This window comes from Falco peregrinus, chromosome 1, assembly GCF_023634155.1.
Source record: "Falco peregrinus isolate bFalPer1 chromosome 1, bFalPer1.pri, whole genome shotgun sequence".
Lineage (NCBI taxonomy): Eukaryota > Metazoa > Chordata > Aves > Falconiformes > Falconidae > Falco > Falco peregrinus.
In genome coordinates, this window is record NC_073721.1 from 36,700,815 (window position 1) to 36,716,720 (window position 15,906).

Consider the following 15,906-nt stretch of genomic DNA (forward strand, 5'->3'; position numbering starts at 1 on the left):
TGCAGCCACAGAGCTTATATCCCTGGCATAAGCCTCCTGCTTTCCTTCTCCCCTGTACTGGAACCTGCACCACCAGCAGGTGCATCCATAGAAGACTTTCAGCGGAAACAAAGTATTTCAGCTGCCTTTTACCAGCTACTGGGAGGCATGGTGTGAAAATTCAGTTGTCATTTTGCACTGCATGGCAGTCTGCTCCAAACCTCTCACAGTGTAAAAAAATTCTGCTGTCCTTATTAAGACAGAAAATAAGAGCTGACATACCCCCAGGAGGGATGTCTGTTCTTCACTGCCTTTAGAAGATGCTCGCTGGAACTGAATTTCAAGAAGTGGCTGCTTTCCAGGCAGAAACAGAGATACAGAAGTACCACTTTCACTTTATGGCACGATGAGAGGATTATTCCAGTTGCTATCTTAAATCCAAAAATTTCCTCTTCCAATTACACTTTTCTAGGGAAGAGCTCTGTAGTTTGTGGAGAAATGACACAGGTTTTAACAGTGAGATGGATGAATCCAACACCAGATGCCTGAGCAGAATGGACTGGAAATTAGTATTGTAGCATTTGCTGATGAGCGGGCCTTGAGGAAGTGGAACATAAGGAAGGAAATATCTGAATTACAACCAGTGGCTACCAATCATGAAGCAGCATTAAAACCACTTTTGTTTACAATGCACAGAAAAGGTTCTGCAGTTTACCTGTGTCTATTCCTCAAAAAGCTTCTGTGAACCAATGATAAGAAAGAAAGATAATTTCTTGCAACACACAGACAAGGCACAAGGCTGAGCCATTGTGAGAGAGACAAGGATTGCTTGCATTTGTGAGACAGAAAATAATACCAATAATTGCAGCAGACCTTACTTAGGACATCACATCTAGTCTATCACATTCTGGTCTTAGAAGCAATCCCAGATATGTAGACACAGTTTTCTAAGGGGAAGAATCTTGGAAACCTTACAAGGCAAGGAACAACCAGAAGACTCTGAAATCACCAACTTTTTCTTTGCACAGCACGCTACAAAAAGCTCCAAATTGCTTGTTTTGTTGTGTCCCTGCCCTTTCATTCCTCCAAAATTTTCATGGGTATTGGGACCACAAATAAATCCAAATTAGCATTACTAAAGCTAGCTAACTCACATATTGCTAAACAATAACGTGCTAAGGGAGAGGATGTGCTTCTTGACAGGTTGATGGCAAATTGGACCACAGTTGCATTGAGTCCATATTTCCACTAGCACGATGCTGCTGCAGCTCACTCCCAAGTGACTGTTGCCACAGATCACATTTGTGAAGTAAATGAAAGCTTAGCTCCAAGTGGCATTACTAAGAATTTTTTGCTGCATTACATTATATCCCCCAAGGTGCAGGAAGACATTAGTTGCAAGTTTTATGAGTAGTGTGCATTAGAAAAATGAAGCCATTAAATTCTCATAAGCTTTTCAATTTTTCATGTTATATTATTCTAGAAATGTTTTTTGTACCATGGGCATACACCAGTTACCGCAACAGCAAAGCCAGACTCTCTTCCTATTTAAGTAACCTATTTAAGTGTCTCAGGTTTCTCCCCTTTGTTTCAAAATATCCTCATTATAGGTCCTTGTGGCTCAGGCTGACTTTAATAAAGAGACACAAGTGGCCCTGACTGAGAGTAGTTTTGCTGAGAAAACTATATGGTTGCTATTTTCTATTGGTTGCATCTTATTTTGTACCTTGGGCCTTCTGATTTTGCCTTAATATTTTTCACTGTAGTTCCACTTTCAGCTTGTATTTCTTTCCTCTTTGTAATTGAATACTGGCATCTAAGATGTCTTTTAGGCTGATCTATTATCCTCCTTCATCGCCCTTCTATGAACTTATTACAAACAATCCTATGTACTAGTTTTAGTTCTTGTCCACACTGCTTTAAATTTGTTTGTGGACCTCTATCACTCCCTCCACTGCTCCTGACTGCAGTTCAAAGCCTTTCCAACTATTGTTTTCTTCTTTTGGCTGGAAAACCCCATCTAGCACAGTCTTTCCACCAGGCAGAGGGAAGATTCTAATTTTTGGCTATTTCTGTGTGTTACAGTGACCTTTCAGGCAATTTCTAAGATACTGAGAAACAACTCCCACAGCTTTGTAAGACACACACAGACCCATCTACCTATTCTTACCTAGAATGCTATGAAAACCTCCTATTTTATTTGCTTAGCAAAATAAAAAGAAAACCTCCAAATACTCCAACTTGTGCTGCAGAAATGGACAAACAGAAATGTACAGAACTGGATGAGCAGATGGCTTTGTCAAATGCCTCTGCTTTCATGTGAACCTGCCTGGGTAATTAAAATGTGTAAACAGAGATCAATTAGTACACGTTCCCCACTGTGCTGAGTTCCCTCTCTCTAATCTTCACTCCTCAGTTAGTTATCCTTTCCTAATTAAATATAGCTACAAGATGCAGAATCCTCCCTAACATATCACTTCATAAATGTTTTAATTCTTATGATTAAAAAGATCCTAATATCACAAAAGTGAAAGTATGGACTCAAGAGAACCCCAGAAGCTACAAATTCTCAGGAAGGCTGATTCATTAGCACACTTCTGCCTCATCTGCCTCCATGAACAAGTACTGTTTCAAAGAAATCACCAGCTTCCCTGTGTTCTTACGGCTGAACATCGCTGCCTTTTTATGTAGTTTAGAGCAGAAGTCTGCTACACTATGCCTAGACAAATACATTTCAGTTGTGTGTGTTTTATGTATAAAAAAAAATACTTACAAAGGAATAAGTTTAGCTCAGCTTCACAGATATCAATCTGGTTAAGCGTCTCTAGCAATCTTTTTAAAAATCAAACATACTTCACATCATGTTTTTATTAGCAAGGAATTTTATGTGTTGTCACATCACTCTTTCACCAAATTTGTTTACTTTTCTCCAAAGGTTTCTACAGAGCAATGTAATGTAATGTAACCCTGGAACACAATGTGTTAAATAACTCTCATCGTGCACATTCCATGATGTGAAGACATTTATAGATATTCAGCATAAGAGCTGGTTAAAAAAAGTTTCTGGAATTCCAGCATCACATGCTTAATCCTATAACCTAGACTGCCTCTGTTAATTTATATGAGCTTATCATACAAATTATTTTACTTGCTATTTGTAATTGAAAAATAGATCTACTTCAGAGCTCTAGAACACCATTTCAAAATCAACAGTTCATATAAAAAATAAAATAGCCCTCAATATCTCTAAGCAGTTGAGCTGACTGATGTTTGTAAGCCTACAGAATATTTTGGGCAAGCTTATGAAAATGCACTAGCCTTCCCTTTCCTTTGCTCTGCCCTGAGTACATTTGGTATGCCATGTTTTATTTTCTTATTTTATAGCTTCTGCATTCACATACTCCTGTCACACTCCAAACTCTTCCTTAAAACCTTATTCCTATTGGCATGTTCAAGGAATTCCAGCCTGTAGATTCTGCTCTGCGCTTACTGTGCCCAAAGAATGTGTATTGAAAGATGAGCTGGAAAAATGCCTTTACTGTAAAGAAACACTCTGCCAAGAATATTGGATCCTGTGTTCCCTCTAATAAACAATCTACAGCACCTGAATTTCATTTCGATAAGGGATTAAAAGTGTTGCTTATAGTAATATATTAAGATACCAAAGTGCTGTTAAGACTGAACCAAGTATTCATGCCTACCCAGATTCAATGCATTTCTACACAAATGGTCTTGAACGCTTTCAGAGTTTCATCTTTCCATTAGTGGCCACACGCTTTTTTTTTTTTGCTTTTTTTTTGGTCATCAGTAATACAAGACTAACAAAACACTTTCTCGTGTCAGTAGAACCTCAGATGACACAGAGGTGGAATCCTGGTTTTGTATCCACGTTCACACGTCATTCTGATGAGGCTGTAAGTGCCAGGCCACGTTCACGAGCAGGAACTGGCTTGCCTCCACACCTAAGCTATCTGTTCATGTCGGGGTCTAAACCTCAGAGCCACTGCAGGTAGCTGCATCTGGCTGCTTCTGCTATGGCAAGAATAAGGGTAGGTCCCACCACACGAGTGGGATGGAGTCCTTCCACACGCTGTCCAACCAGACCATGCTGCCAAGGTCTCCAGAATAAGCAAATATATGAGCAATTTGAATTTATTACTCACGATGCAAGTTCTTCACGAGAATGGGATTCCTTCTAATACTGGTAAATACAGCACTCCTGACAGAACTATACCAAAGCAAAGAATTTGAAACGGAACAAATAGGACACAGAAACAAGAAAAGTTAATGCTATTTATGATGCCTTATATTTTACTGGTGGGGACAATGGCAAACCTGACTAATGTATCCTCAGAGTCATTATTCAGGATGTAATGAACACAGATACGATGAACACTTCATTCCAGCAGACATGCTTTGGGAAAGGAAACTTAAACCAAAGTTCGTCCTCCTGAGATAACGCTCTGCTCTCATCACAGAGCTCTCTCCAAGTGTGACCAGACCTCAGCAAGTGTCACACAGCTTTAGAACTACCCCTGGACACATAGAAATTAAGCATGAAGGACAGCAAGAAGTGTCTGTGAACTGTTATTCAGGAATAAAGCAATTATGATTCAGCAAAGTGAAGCTGTAAAGACATGCAGCTTTCTACAGCCTACCAAACCGAGTTCTTCAGGAGGTCCCAGGAAGCAAGGCAGATGAGAATAAACAAATACCTGCTTCAAAGAGGTAGCAGCTCAAGTATAACAAGAGTTAAGGATACAACCAGCACAACACATGAATACAACTGGGGCAGGCAGGATAACAGCAAGAAGCAGTTTTCACGTATCAGTATGTTAATCACAGTCAAGTTTTTGTAGGCATGAAAAAACCAGCATTTTAGAGAGGGTTTCAAAGGAAGAAAATGAGTTAGCATTACAGATGTTCATCTCCAGGACATGCAGCTTATGTCTGAGATGACACAGATGAAAAAGTCCAATGAGGGTTGTTATCCTGTCAAGCATGAGGCTACAAAACCCTTTAGCAGCAATATTCTGAAGAGATACAAAACAGACCAGATTGCAGTTGCCAAAGCCAAGGAAATGATGTTGCAGTAACCAAGATGCAAAACCAGCGACAGCTTTGATGGAAGCTCAGTGGTATGTAGAGACAGGAAAAGCTGTCATGCAGACAGAATTAGCAGGATTTCGATAGGCTGGATGGAAAGAGAGAGGAAGAACTGTGGGCTGAAGGGAACACCCAGATTACTCATTGAAATGAGAAAGCAGCGCAGCAGCTGGAAGGGGCTGTCACAGGAGCCCGTGGGCAAATTAAGAATTCCAGGTTAGCAATGTTTTGTTTAAAGCAAGACAGATATGAGGGGATGTCAGAGATGCACTGAGATTGCAGACTGTACAGAAGCTGACTGACATTGAGTGCAGAAGCAGATCTACAACACTTCTTACTTGTCTCTATTAATTCCGTGCAGTATTTAGCTTTGCCTAGGCAACTACTTAACCATCCCAGAGAGGCTGCGCTTCACATTGTGAACCAGTGGCTGAAGCCATTAGTATTTCTGTTCTCTTAGAGATATGTCACTTGCCACAGATTACTCAAGCAGATTTCCACAGCTCATTAACATTTCCCACTAGTTAACTCTCACCTTAGACTAGTGGTTGTACTTCAGTGTCTTTCCCTTAACAAAACTGCCTTTTCACACGTTTCTCTACTCAGTGCCCCGATTACTCTTACAACAAGCTCTGCTTTTCAAGATGCTTGCATGTTCCAATAGCTAGCACCAAGAGCTGCAACTTCTGATCCATCTGTACACACCGGTTTGAGGAACGTTTTGGATCCAGCAATAGGAATCTGAAAGACTGAATGGCAGTGCTGAATTCTCAGTTTTCTGCACTTCTTTCTTCATCCCCATTATTTAAAAAAAAATCAACCATGTGTCCAGTAAACATCAATTATTTCCATAAACTCTTGTTTTCCAGTAATTGATCACACACCCCGAGTTAAAAGCCTTGTCAGTCCTTGCTGTTTATCAAGCTTGCTGATAAAAGTACACAACCACAGACACAACCACAGACACAGACACTAATTAACAACATTCCATTGCGCCACAAGTGAGAAATGCCAAGAGATCTACCTTTCCCTGCCCTGCTCCTTACACAGCTCCCAGTTCACGAGCACACATGCACACAGACAGCAGGCAGACAACAATAATACAAAGATAACAAATGGGTCTCTAGTGTTTCAGATTTACCTACAACAGTGTCCTTCCATCAGAACTTTAAGAGTGTTTTGCTTCTGGCACTAGCATTAGCAATCCCAAACAAAGACTGTTAAGAAAAATGTTGCTCAACATTAGAGATAGTTAAAAACAGTGTTAGAAAAAACTGGGTGCTTCCCAGGAGCACTCTGAGAATTACTAATGAACTACTAGATATTTTACAAATTGCCTCGCATAGCTGCTGCCAATGGGTTACGCAAGAGTCTGACCAAAAATAAAATAAAATTAGAAAAAAAAACCAAACAACGGAAGATGGAAATCCTGATGAAAAGAAGAATGTGTACATCTCATGTATTAAAGACACAAACTGAATTTGAAATAAAGGGCAGTCATAACGAAAGAGCACATACTTGGGGGAGTTTCAGGGGAAAGAGTTAAATGCAGATAAACCCTGTACTGGTGAAAATAACATTTAAATTTAATTTTATATCCAGATTATCCAGTTCACAGTCCTTTCATTCCTACTGTGGGAAAATGGGAACTGGAAAAAAAGTCCCACCGAGGAGGCTCTTTGCTTTCCTTTCTCTTCCTTTTATTTTTTTTTTTTTGCTTTAAAAGTCTGTGATGACCTAAAGAAAATAAAAAAAAAAAACCAAAACCTGCGTCCAGTATTTTAAAATCAGCTTTCCCTTGGGTCTCAAAACTGCATCTGTTCCATGTGCACTGAATTCAGCAGGAATACAGCATACAAGATGACTAAACCATCACAGTCTGCAGTGAGGGACACCAATATATAAAAGCGAACAGAAAGAAAAAGGTATTTAAGAAGTGAATATGTATGACTTAAAGCTACTGCTTGGTAGAGCTAACTCCTCTTTCAGTGTTTCTAGTCTGACTCTTTTTCTAGCCCATTTCTATACAGTTTATACTAGAGCTAACTGTTCCAAATACATTTTATCATTTAGCCTATCAGCTAGAGCTTTAAAGGGGCATTTTTACATTCAGCCTGCAATCTTACCTTGTAGGCAGCTTGTCTCATAAACTGTTTTGCAGGCTGCTTCCAAATAGCAGGCACTGTAATGACCCATCTTACTTCCGTGTTTTCAAAGTCCGAGCCTCCTTGGTCACTGAGCTCCTAAATAAAAGGAAAAAGAGGTGAATCCAAAATGATGGGCGTCAACTTTAGAAGAAAGCATTATTTTCTGCTGGCTCTAATAACAGTAACTTTCCCATTTTTTTCCTGTTACATCTACGCTACAAATCAGAACTATTGCCAACCTGTCAACAATGCTTTACTATGCCAAAAACTGGGATTAGGGTTGATGCTTTCTCAAGGAGGCCTATAGAAAAGTTTACTGGTGAACATGAAGTAGAAAAGTTAGTTTTTCCAAAAACACCTCATGCACCACTGAATATTACAGAACGTTTATGTACGTTCTTAGTCTTGCTGTTAGCTTGAAGAATTCACACTTGCATCTTGATTAATACACAGAAAAATATTTGAGGTATCACTGATGAATATTATGTTTTACACTCTGGATTTTTCAATGACTTCTTTATACACCATTTACTTTAAATCAAATTTTTACAACTGAGTTAACAAGGGAAAGTGAAACCCTTTCCAAAAAAATGACCAATTGCTCCTTGAAAATTTTGCTTTAAGCAAACATTCAAGACCAGTTTAGTTCTTTTATTGTCCTTTTTTTCCCCCCCTTACAAAGAGGAAAGTCTGTACTGCATTTGCAAATTAGGTGATATACTGACATGTTTTGGGAAAGGTTCCAAGTAAAATGTCATTACCATATGTCCTATCTAAATCTCCATCCAAACAGGCAAAGGTTCAGAAAGGTGAACAACAGGCCTTTAGAATGTAAAAAAATGTTCCTGCATGTGCTGTGCCAAGGTGTGGTGTTTGTTTAGCTATGCCGCCGTTCAAAATATCCATGCTAGAAAAGTAGTACCTTTATACTGCACATAGGGCACTAGGAATGGATAGATTATAGTCCAAAGTAATAGTTTGTTTACAGTGCTTGTCTAATTAAATTCAGGAAACACTCAGAAATCACAAGGATTTATTTATTAACATCAAGAAAGGATGTAGCCCTGAACAGGCAACACAGCAAATATACAGGATTCATATTCACCACGAATTTCCCCAAACTATGCACAGGTTCAAGTCTGTGACTCCACAATCAGCCCCAAAATCTAGTTAAAAAAGTCTTTGACAAGATGAGAAATTGGACTTGTAATGGTAGCGTTATTTCTCTGTAGCCATAAAAAATAGACTGAGGTCTCACAGAGACTAAATTAACCCCATTCAAAAGAGGTTAGTTTTTAACAACAAGGCTATTTTAAACAATGCTTGCTTGGATGAATATTCTGATTTGACCCAGCAACTATTATGCTTACGTTGACAATACAGTGGTGCATTTGAACCCAATGGCACTTAGCTCGCATTTGACTGTTTACATGAGATTTTAAATCTCTAAAACTGTTCACTGGAGACAAGTATTTCACAAAAGAATACAAAAAACAATCTTGTGACCCAAGAAGAGCATTACAATAAATGAGCATTGCAACATTTCAAATGGAAAATAAATTGTATTTTCCCTACTAACACCAGCCACAGAAGGAGAAAAAAAAAATGGCAAGATAAATGGTGGTAGTCCACCAGAACACAGTATGAATTTACAAATTAAACCCCTTACAGATGTCTGTCTCACTTATTGGTTCTCCCTAATGCTTGTTAGATTTTCTCCATAAACATGCATTCAGGATCAGGGCAACCAAATAACATAGACAACTCCAAGTTGGGTCAGTGCTGACCTGCCGGGGGCAGGGGGCTCTGCAGGGGGGTCTGGGCAGGCCGGGCCGATGTGCCGGGGCCACCTGCATGAGGTTCAACCAGGCTCAGTGCCGGGCCCTGCCCGTGGGTCACACCAGCCCCAGGCAGCGCTGCGGGCTGGGGCAGGGGGCTGGGAGCTGCCTGGGGGGAAAGGGCCTGGGGGGGCTGGCTGACGGCCGGCTGGGCAGGAGCCAGCAGGGTGCCCAGGGGGGCAAGGGGGCCAACAGCACCCTGGCTTGTATCTGAAATAGTGTGGCCAGCAGGACCAGGACAGTGACCGTCCCCCTGTACTCGGCACTGGTGGGGCCGCCCCTCGAACCCTGGGCTCAGTTCTGGGCCCCGCACGACAAGAGGGACATGGAGGGGCTGCAGCGTGTCCAGAGCCGGGCAGCAGGGCTGGGGAAGGGGCTGGAGCACAAGGCTGGTGAGGAGCGGCTGAGGGAACTGGGGGCATTTAACCTGGAGAAAAGGAGGCTCACGGGGACCTTATTGCTCTCCACAGCTCCGACAGGAGGCTGCAGGCAGGTGGGGGTTGGTCTCTTCTCCCAGACAACAAGCAACACAAGAGGAAACGGCCTCAGGTTGTACTAGAGGAGGTTTATATTGGATATTAGGAAAAATTTCTTCACCGAATGGGTTGTCAGGCATTGGACCAGGCTACCCAGGAAGCTGGTTGGGTCACTGTCCCTGGAGGTACTTGAAAGATACGTAGGTGTGACAGTTGGACACAGTTTAGTGATAGACTTGGCAGTGCTGGGTGAATGGTTGGACTCAATGATTTTTAAGGTCTTTTCCAATTTAAATAATTTAATGATTCTATCTCACAGCATAACAACATGAAATTCACCCCTGCAAATTGTCAGCACAGGGCTGAAATACCACAACCTACTTGTGGCTCTTTGGCACATACACTGTAGTTTAACTGTGTAAAACAGAATAAAGGAGTCTTATCCAAAATGTTCCTGTGTTGGTTTGGGGAATGGAGGCTATAGATCTGCACTGGTGCGGAATTCCACACAGGCTAATATACTGAATCTTTCAATGCAATCAAGTGGCCTGCACAGATCATTGCACTGGCATAATTACACTATTTCCACAAGGTTAGCCAGCTTGTACTCCTCAGCAGGGCATCTTTGTACAGACTTACCGTGAAATGCAAGTTGCCAAATTATAAATGAGCTTCTAATACCCTTTTTAATACAAAATAAATCCAGCTCATCTAGCTCTGCTTTGCTTCATCAGTGAAGACAAAGTTACGTTGGGGCAGGTGACATCGGTAGGTGCCCATCCTATTTGCATTTCACAGTGCCAACTCATGAACATGAGAGACAACCTTGTGTGAACACAGAAGAATGCATCGTCCCAGCTGCAGCAGTGTAGGGGATGAGGACAGGACCCAGTCTCAAATTTAATTCCTGAGCTTCAGCTCCTGCACTTTTAAATTTCCGTTTCAAATCCACATTTTTTTCATGAAAAAAAGCAATAGAAAATATTTAAGCTGGTAAGAAGATATTCAGAACTCTGCATCACAGCGATACTGTTAGTGAATCAAGCTTCCCCTGTGTGGTGGTAAATCACTTCAGGCTATTGTGAGCTCTCCAGAGTCCACAGACTGCCTAGCGTTTCTACAGCTGCCTTGCTTTGTTTACATCAAATACTACTGAGGTCAAAGCCTGGAAAGGTTAGAAGTGTTAAGCTCACATTTATACCCATTATAAATCAGAAAATCTAGATAAGGAAGCATTACCTTACCTTTAATGCCTGTTCCTTAAAGAATTGCAGAGCGTAAGCAAATATCTCAAGTGCCTTGACTTTTTTGCCATTTGCAGCTGTCAGGTCTGTCTCCATAGTAAGATTCTACATGAAAGAACATAACTGAAGGTTATTAAAAGGAAAAGGTAAACATTAAATTAATTCCCACTGCTTGAGGAAAGGGAACTCTTCATTATCCACCTGGTTAGGAAAAAGTGACAAAATTGTTCTGAAGAGGATCCAACTCATCACTTGAATTTCCTGGAGCATGACATTTGCTGCTTATTTTAGACTGTTTTAAACACCTACGATGTCTACGGATAACTTCAGGCAGAAAGCTGTATGGACTAAATATTAAATAATTACAATAGAAGTATCTGTAATTAATTGCAACAAAGCTGCATATACAAGAGATTTAATCCAAGTTCAGAGTTAAAAGCATAGATTTCTGGCTTCCCACCAACACATGAAATCAGAAAATACCTCAATACAGAAAGTACTGGCCAAGTCCCAAAAATCTAGAAAGGATTAAAGACAAAAATATCATCAGTAGGAACAATGTCAAATTAACAACATGATTTGCACTTGCGGTTTTGACAATATCTCTGACTAAATTTGCTCCTCCGTGCTAGAGCTCAGTATGGCTCTTATATTCCATCTCTGCTTTCTAACTAGATTTATAGAACAAACCAACCTCATGCAGATTCCCAAGACAGCTGTGAATTTCAAACAGGAAAATTAGGACGTGAAGATCTAAGCAAATGTGATGGTTTTGGCTGGGGTAGAGTTAATTTTCTTCATAGTAGCTGGAATAGGGCTGTGTTTTGGATTTGTGTTGGAAACAGTGTTGATAATTCAGGGATGTTTTTGTTATCGGTGAGCAGCCCTTGCACAGAGCCAAGGCCTTTTGTGGTACTCACCCCAGCAGCGAGTAGGCTGGAGGGCACAAGAACGTTGGGAGGGGGCACAGCTGGGACAGCTGATCCTGACTGACCGAAGGGATATTCCATACCATATGACATCATGCTCAGCATATAAACTAGGGGGAAGGAGAAGGAAGGGGGGAACGTTCGGAGTGATGGCGTTTGTCTTCCCAAGTAACCATTACCTGTGATGAAGCCCTGCCTCCCTGGGGATGGCTGAACACCTGCCTGCTGATGGGAAGCAGTGAATTAATTCCTTGGTTTGCTTTGCTATGCTTGCATGCGTGGCTTTTGCTTTACCTATTAAACTGCATCTCAACCCATGTGTCTTCTCACTTTTATTCTTCTGATTCTCTCCCCCATCCCACCAGGGTTAGTCAGCGAGCAGCATGGGGCTTAGTTGCTGGCTGGGGTTAAATGACAACAGCAAAGCAGATAATGAACTTCTAAGATCTAGAAAGAAGGCTGGCAAAATACACTTGCCAAATGCAGTGAGAGGCAAACCAAATCACAGTGTTAACTGAAGAGTTCATTTCATTTTATTTACTCTTTAAACTTAGAAATAAAGCTGCCTCATATCTATTTGACAATCCTCAGGCAAAAACGTAGTACTGTCCACAGGAAGATAATTCGAGTAGCAAATGCACAATTATCCAGGTAAATTGGTTAATACTTACACCAGTGGTATGTAGCTTCATCTTAAACTTTTCAAAATACAACCAGTGCTTTGATTCGGTGGGATCCAAGTCATGGTAGAAATCTCTTGCTGCATACCCAAAGCTATGAAACTTTCTCTCTGGTGTTAGGAGGATAGTGGTTGGTGTCTTCTGGTTGGATACGCCTGGATCTCCACCTTCCCACCGTCTATCCAACAAGTGAAACAGTTTCAGTAAGTGATACTAATGTTTAGAGCAGCAGAAAAAAATAGCATATCGTGAGAAAAACAAAGTGGTGGCAGATTGCACAGCCTGCTTTCCCCTCCAAAGATACTAATTTCAATCCTTATAATACCAAAATCAAGTGGTTTTTTTCACATCAAAGAAAAGAGGACTGTAATTTTCATTTCAGATAACTCAATATATTTTGCAGTTAGTGGTATAATTTTTAAGGACATAATCATACTCTGTCTTTGGTAAGAATACAGGTTCCCTGAAGCCATACACAATTAGCAAGGAAACAGTTTTGCACTGCACTTGAATTTGCAAACTAAGTGTATGTATGTAATAAATATTGTGCAGGAAAAAAATCAAGTAATTATCCAAGAACACTATTCATGAAAAACCAAATCTTCAAATTGCGTGGCCTATCCAATCGTCAGTCCACCTCCATGAATGCTTATTCGTACAGGATATTTCCCCCATTTGGATTTAGGGATCTGTTTAAGTAATCTGAACACCACTCTGGAGAAGTTGATTAAATCCCTCTTTTTGTCACAGAACACTCTATGAAGCAAGACAAGCCAGTTCAACCAACATCTGATCATGTGCCTGTGTCTTCACCTGAAACTCTGAAGACATGTCTGCAGCTGTTGAACTCTCTGCATTCCACTCTCTGCTCACCTGAAGTTGATGGATTTTGTGTTTGAAATGACCAAAATGCTGTAAAAATCTTAGTCTCTCAAAAACGAAGCAGACTCCCCCAATCCCCAAATACGTTACAGGCACCAAAACATTCCCCTCACTACCATCCACTAAAGCAGTGAATAAAGCTATCCTACCTTATCAAGACTGTGAAGTTATCTTCAGGAAGACACAAGAAGCACAAAAGTGTTAAGATGAAAGCAAAACAAAGCTTGTTGCACGGAATGGATAAGGAAATCAGTAAGAACATCAAATATGAGAACATCCAGAAGCAGAAATTGGGGGTGGGGGGGGGGGTGTGGGGGGGTGTGCAGGGCACAGTGAGACGAAAGTAGAAAATTGTCAGACAGTAGAAATCACGGTCAGACAGTACACAGTTGTACCACAGAGCCAGCTGTGAGCATTCCTGTCTTCTCACTTTTCAATCACATAAAAAGTAGAATGGAAGAACAAGAAACCTGGGCATGACTGTTAAACCTCACTCTACATAGAAATACTTTCAGCACAGGAAACAAACAATCACCAGAAAACATTTTCTTAAGAAGGCATTGGTGGAAAGATCTGTTTATGCTATCAAACATAACCATAACACCACTCAGAGAGGAGCCAAGTTAAGATCACACGGGCAACTGCATTTATTCATTATTAAACCACATGTTGATTGCTTTCTTCTAAAGATAGCAAAACACACTTAATATACTACTGCCAAAGCCCTTGTTCTGAAGCACAAAAAGGTTGCCTTGTTTCTGTGGTACTTGTTTATGTGACACAGGAAGTTTACAAAGGAAAAAAAAAAAATCTTTTCCATTTCACTCTCAGAAACAGTTGGAGCAATTGACCTCCAGACCAGGGCAGGCAACTGACATGGAAAACTGCAATCTAAGGGCTTAATACTTGGCAAAGGAACAAGGAACAGGATCTTCTAAAGTGCTGGGAGCCCTTCAGACCATTCAACTAGATCAAACAGCGCAAAATCCACCCTTTTTTGTACCACCACCAGCAGCAATGGCAGGGAATCACATATCTGTGAATTTACTTCAGTGTGGAGGACAATTCCTCTGCTCTGAAAGCAGAAACAGCGTGAGAAGTGGAATGATTTCCACCTTCAACCACTTGGAAAAAACTTGCCTAAACCTCCCTAGTACCACTGCTCAGCCCCCGAGCTACTACCAGCTGGCAAGGGCTCCAGATCATTTCTTCTAACCTCCTGCTAGAAATGTACTTGGTCAACTTCAAAATCTTTTGAGTAGGTGTCACAGCGAACATACGGTTCCAATGTGAAGAAGTTGGGATCCCACAGCCCCTGAGCAGAAAACACTGCCTATTTCACCAGACTTAAATCCCACACACCTGCTGCAAGCAGAGAGGAGACAGAGTGGTATCATTTTTGCTTGGAAACATTAATTATTCATTGTGAGTCACTGGTGGGAAATTCCATAAATAGGACATGGCTAATAACAATACTACTTTGTTTTTCATTATGGCTAGGTGCATTTTTTCTTTCCGGAATAAGTACACTTAAGGTGCAGTTTAAATGAGGAGAAATTGATGCTCAGTGGTATGGGCTGAAATTGTCAAAGCCACCTAGAGAACTGGATTATTTACTTCCTGATGAGTTTCTGACTGAAACTAGACATGGTAATTGCTCAGCACATTCTAAAGTTCTCAGCCTGTACTACAGTTCGATCACCGAAAGAGCAATAAAGAAACAGAAGGGGAAGTCCAACTCTACCATTTGCAGTCAGAGATTTAAAAATATTCCTGTGTGACATCTCTTCTAGAAAGAAGCAGCTGCAAAGGCACGTGCATAGTAAATCCTGACTGTGACACTCTGCTGAGGTGGAGCCCTAGCCTCACTCCACTTAGTGGAGGCTTCTAGTCAGTAAGGCTAGGATTTCAGCACCTTCATTTGCAGTTTTTGTTCATGGTCCCAATGCAGGCAAAACAATGGTAATAATGCTCTCAGGGAAAAAAAAAAACCAAACCAAAAACCCAAAATATGGAAATGCCTAGTAAAAGCATGGACTAATACGAGCCAGAAGTACTCTGGCATGTGGGCAATACCTTCTCAAAGCCGAGTCAGAACTAAAAACATTCAAGCAAAACCCAAGGTAGATTTCTGCTCAAATGCAGACATGAGACTAGTTCCTAGGCTGATAAAAAGTGGAGTAGCTCAACAGAGCAGCATAGACCCGTTTATAGCCACAGATGATCTGAATGTATCTAGGAAAAGTGAGAACTGAGACAAGAGAAAAGTTAGTGTGGAAAGGATCGCAAGGTTATGCTAAGGTTAGAGAAATGCCCTTCCTCACACAGGAGTCTGGCTAACAGAGTAAAGAGAGCGATCCTTGCAGAGTGATGAGAATTTGATCCAGAGCTGCAGCATAACAGTCAAGGAAACGAAGCAGTGGGATCATCAAAATGTAGCCAAACGTCACTGCAAGCATGTACACCAAAGAAAGGCAAGCACATGGCTGCCAAGAAGGGAAGAGAAGGATAAAGGAAAACCTGAAGGTTGAAGTAAAGTTACACTGAAAAAAGCCCGCATTCTCCCTCCTTCCAAAGACAGGCTGTGATTTTTTTCATAATCACATGTGGTTTTCCCATTTATTT

The 15,906-nt window shown here is 41.0% G+C and overlaps 1 protein-coding gene across 2 annotated transcripts in view; it reads right to left on the bottom strand.

Moving 5' to 3' along the window:
• The window catches only part of HSPA12A (heat shock protein family A (Hsp70) member 12A), a 92,888-nt gene that overhangs the window by 25,557 nt on the left and 51,425 nt on the right, over positions 1-15,906 (bottom strand). For both annotated transcript variants that reach the window (XM_027786974.2, XM_055813784.1), the window contains 3 exons: positions 12,391-12,577; positions 10,791-10,895; positions 7,212-7,328 (listed from right to left, as the gene is read on the bottom strand). In XM_027786974.2, coding sequence (XP_027642775.1) covers positions 7,212-7,328; positions 10,791-10,895; positions 12,391-12,577 — 409 coding nt within the window. The remainder of the gene's footprint in view (positions 1-7,211; positions 7,329-10,790; positions 10,896-12,390; positions 12,578-15,906) is intronic.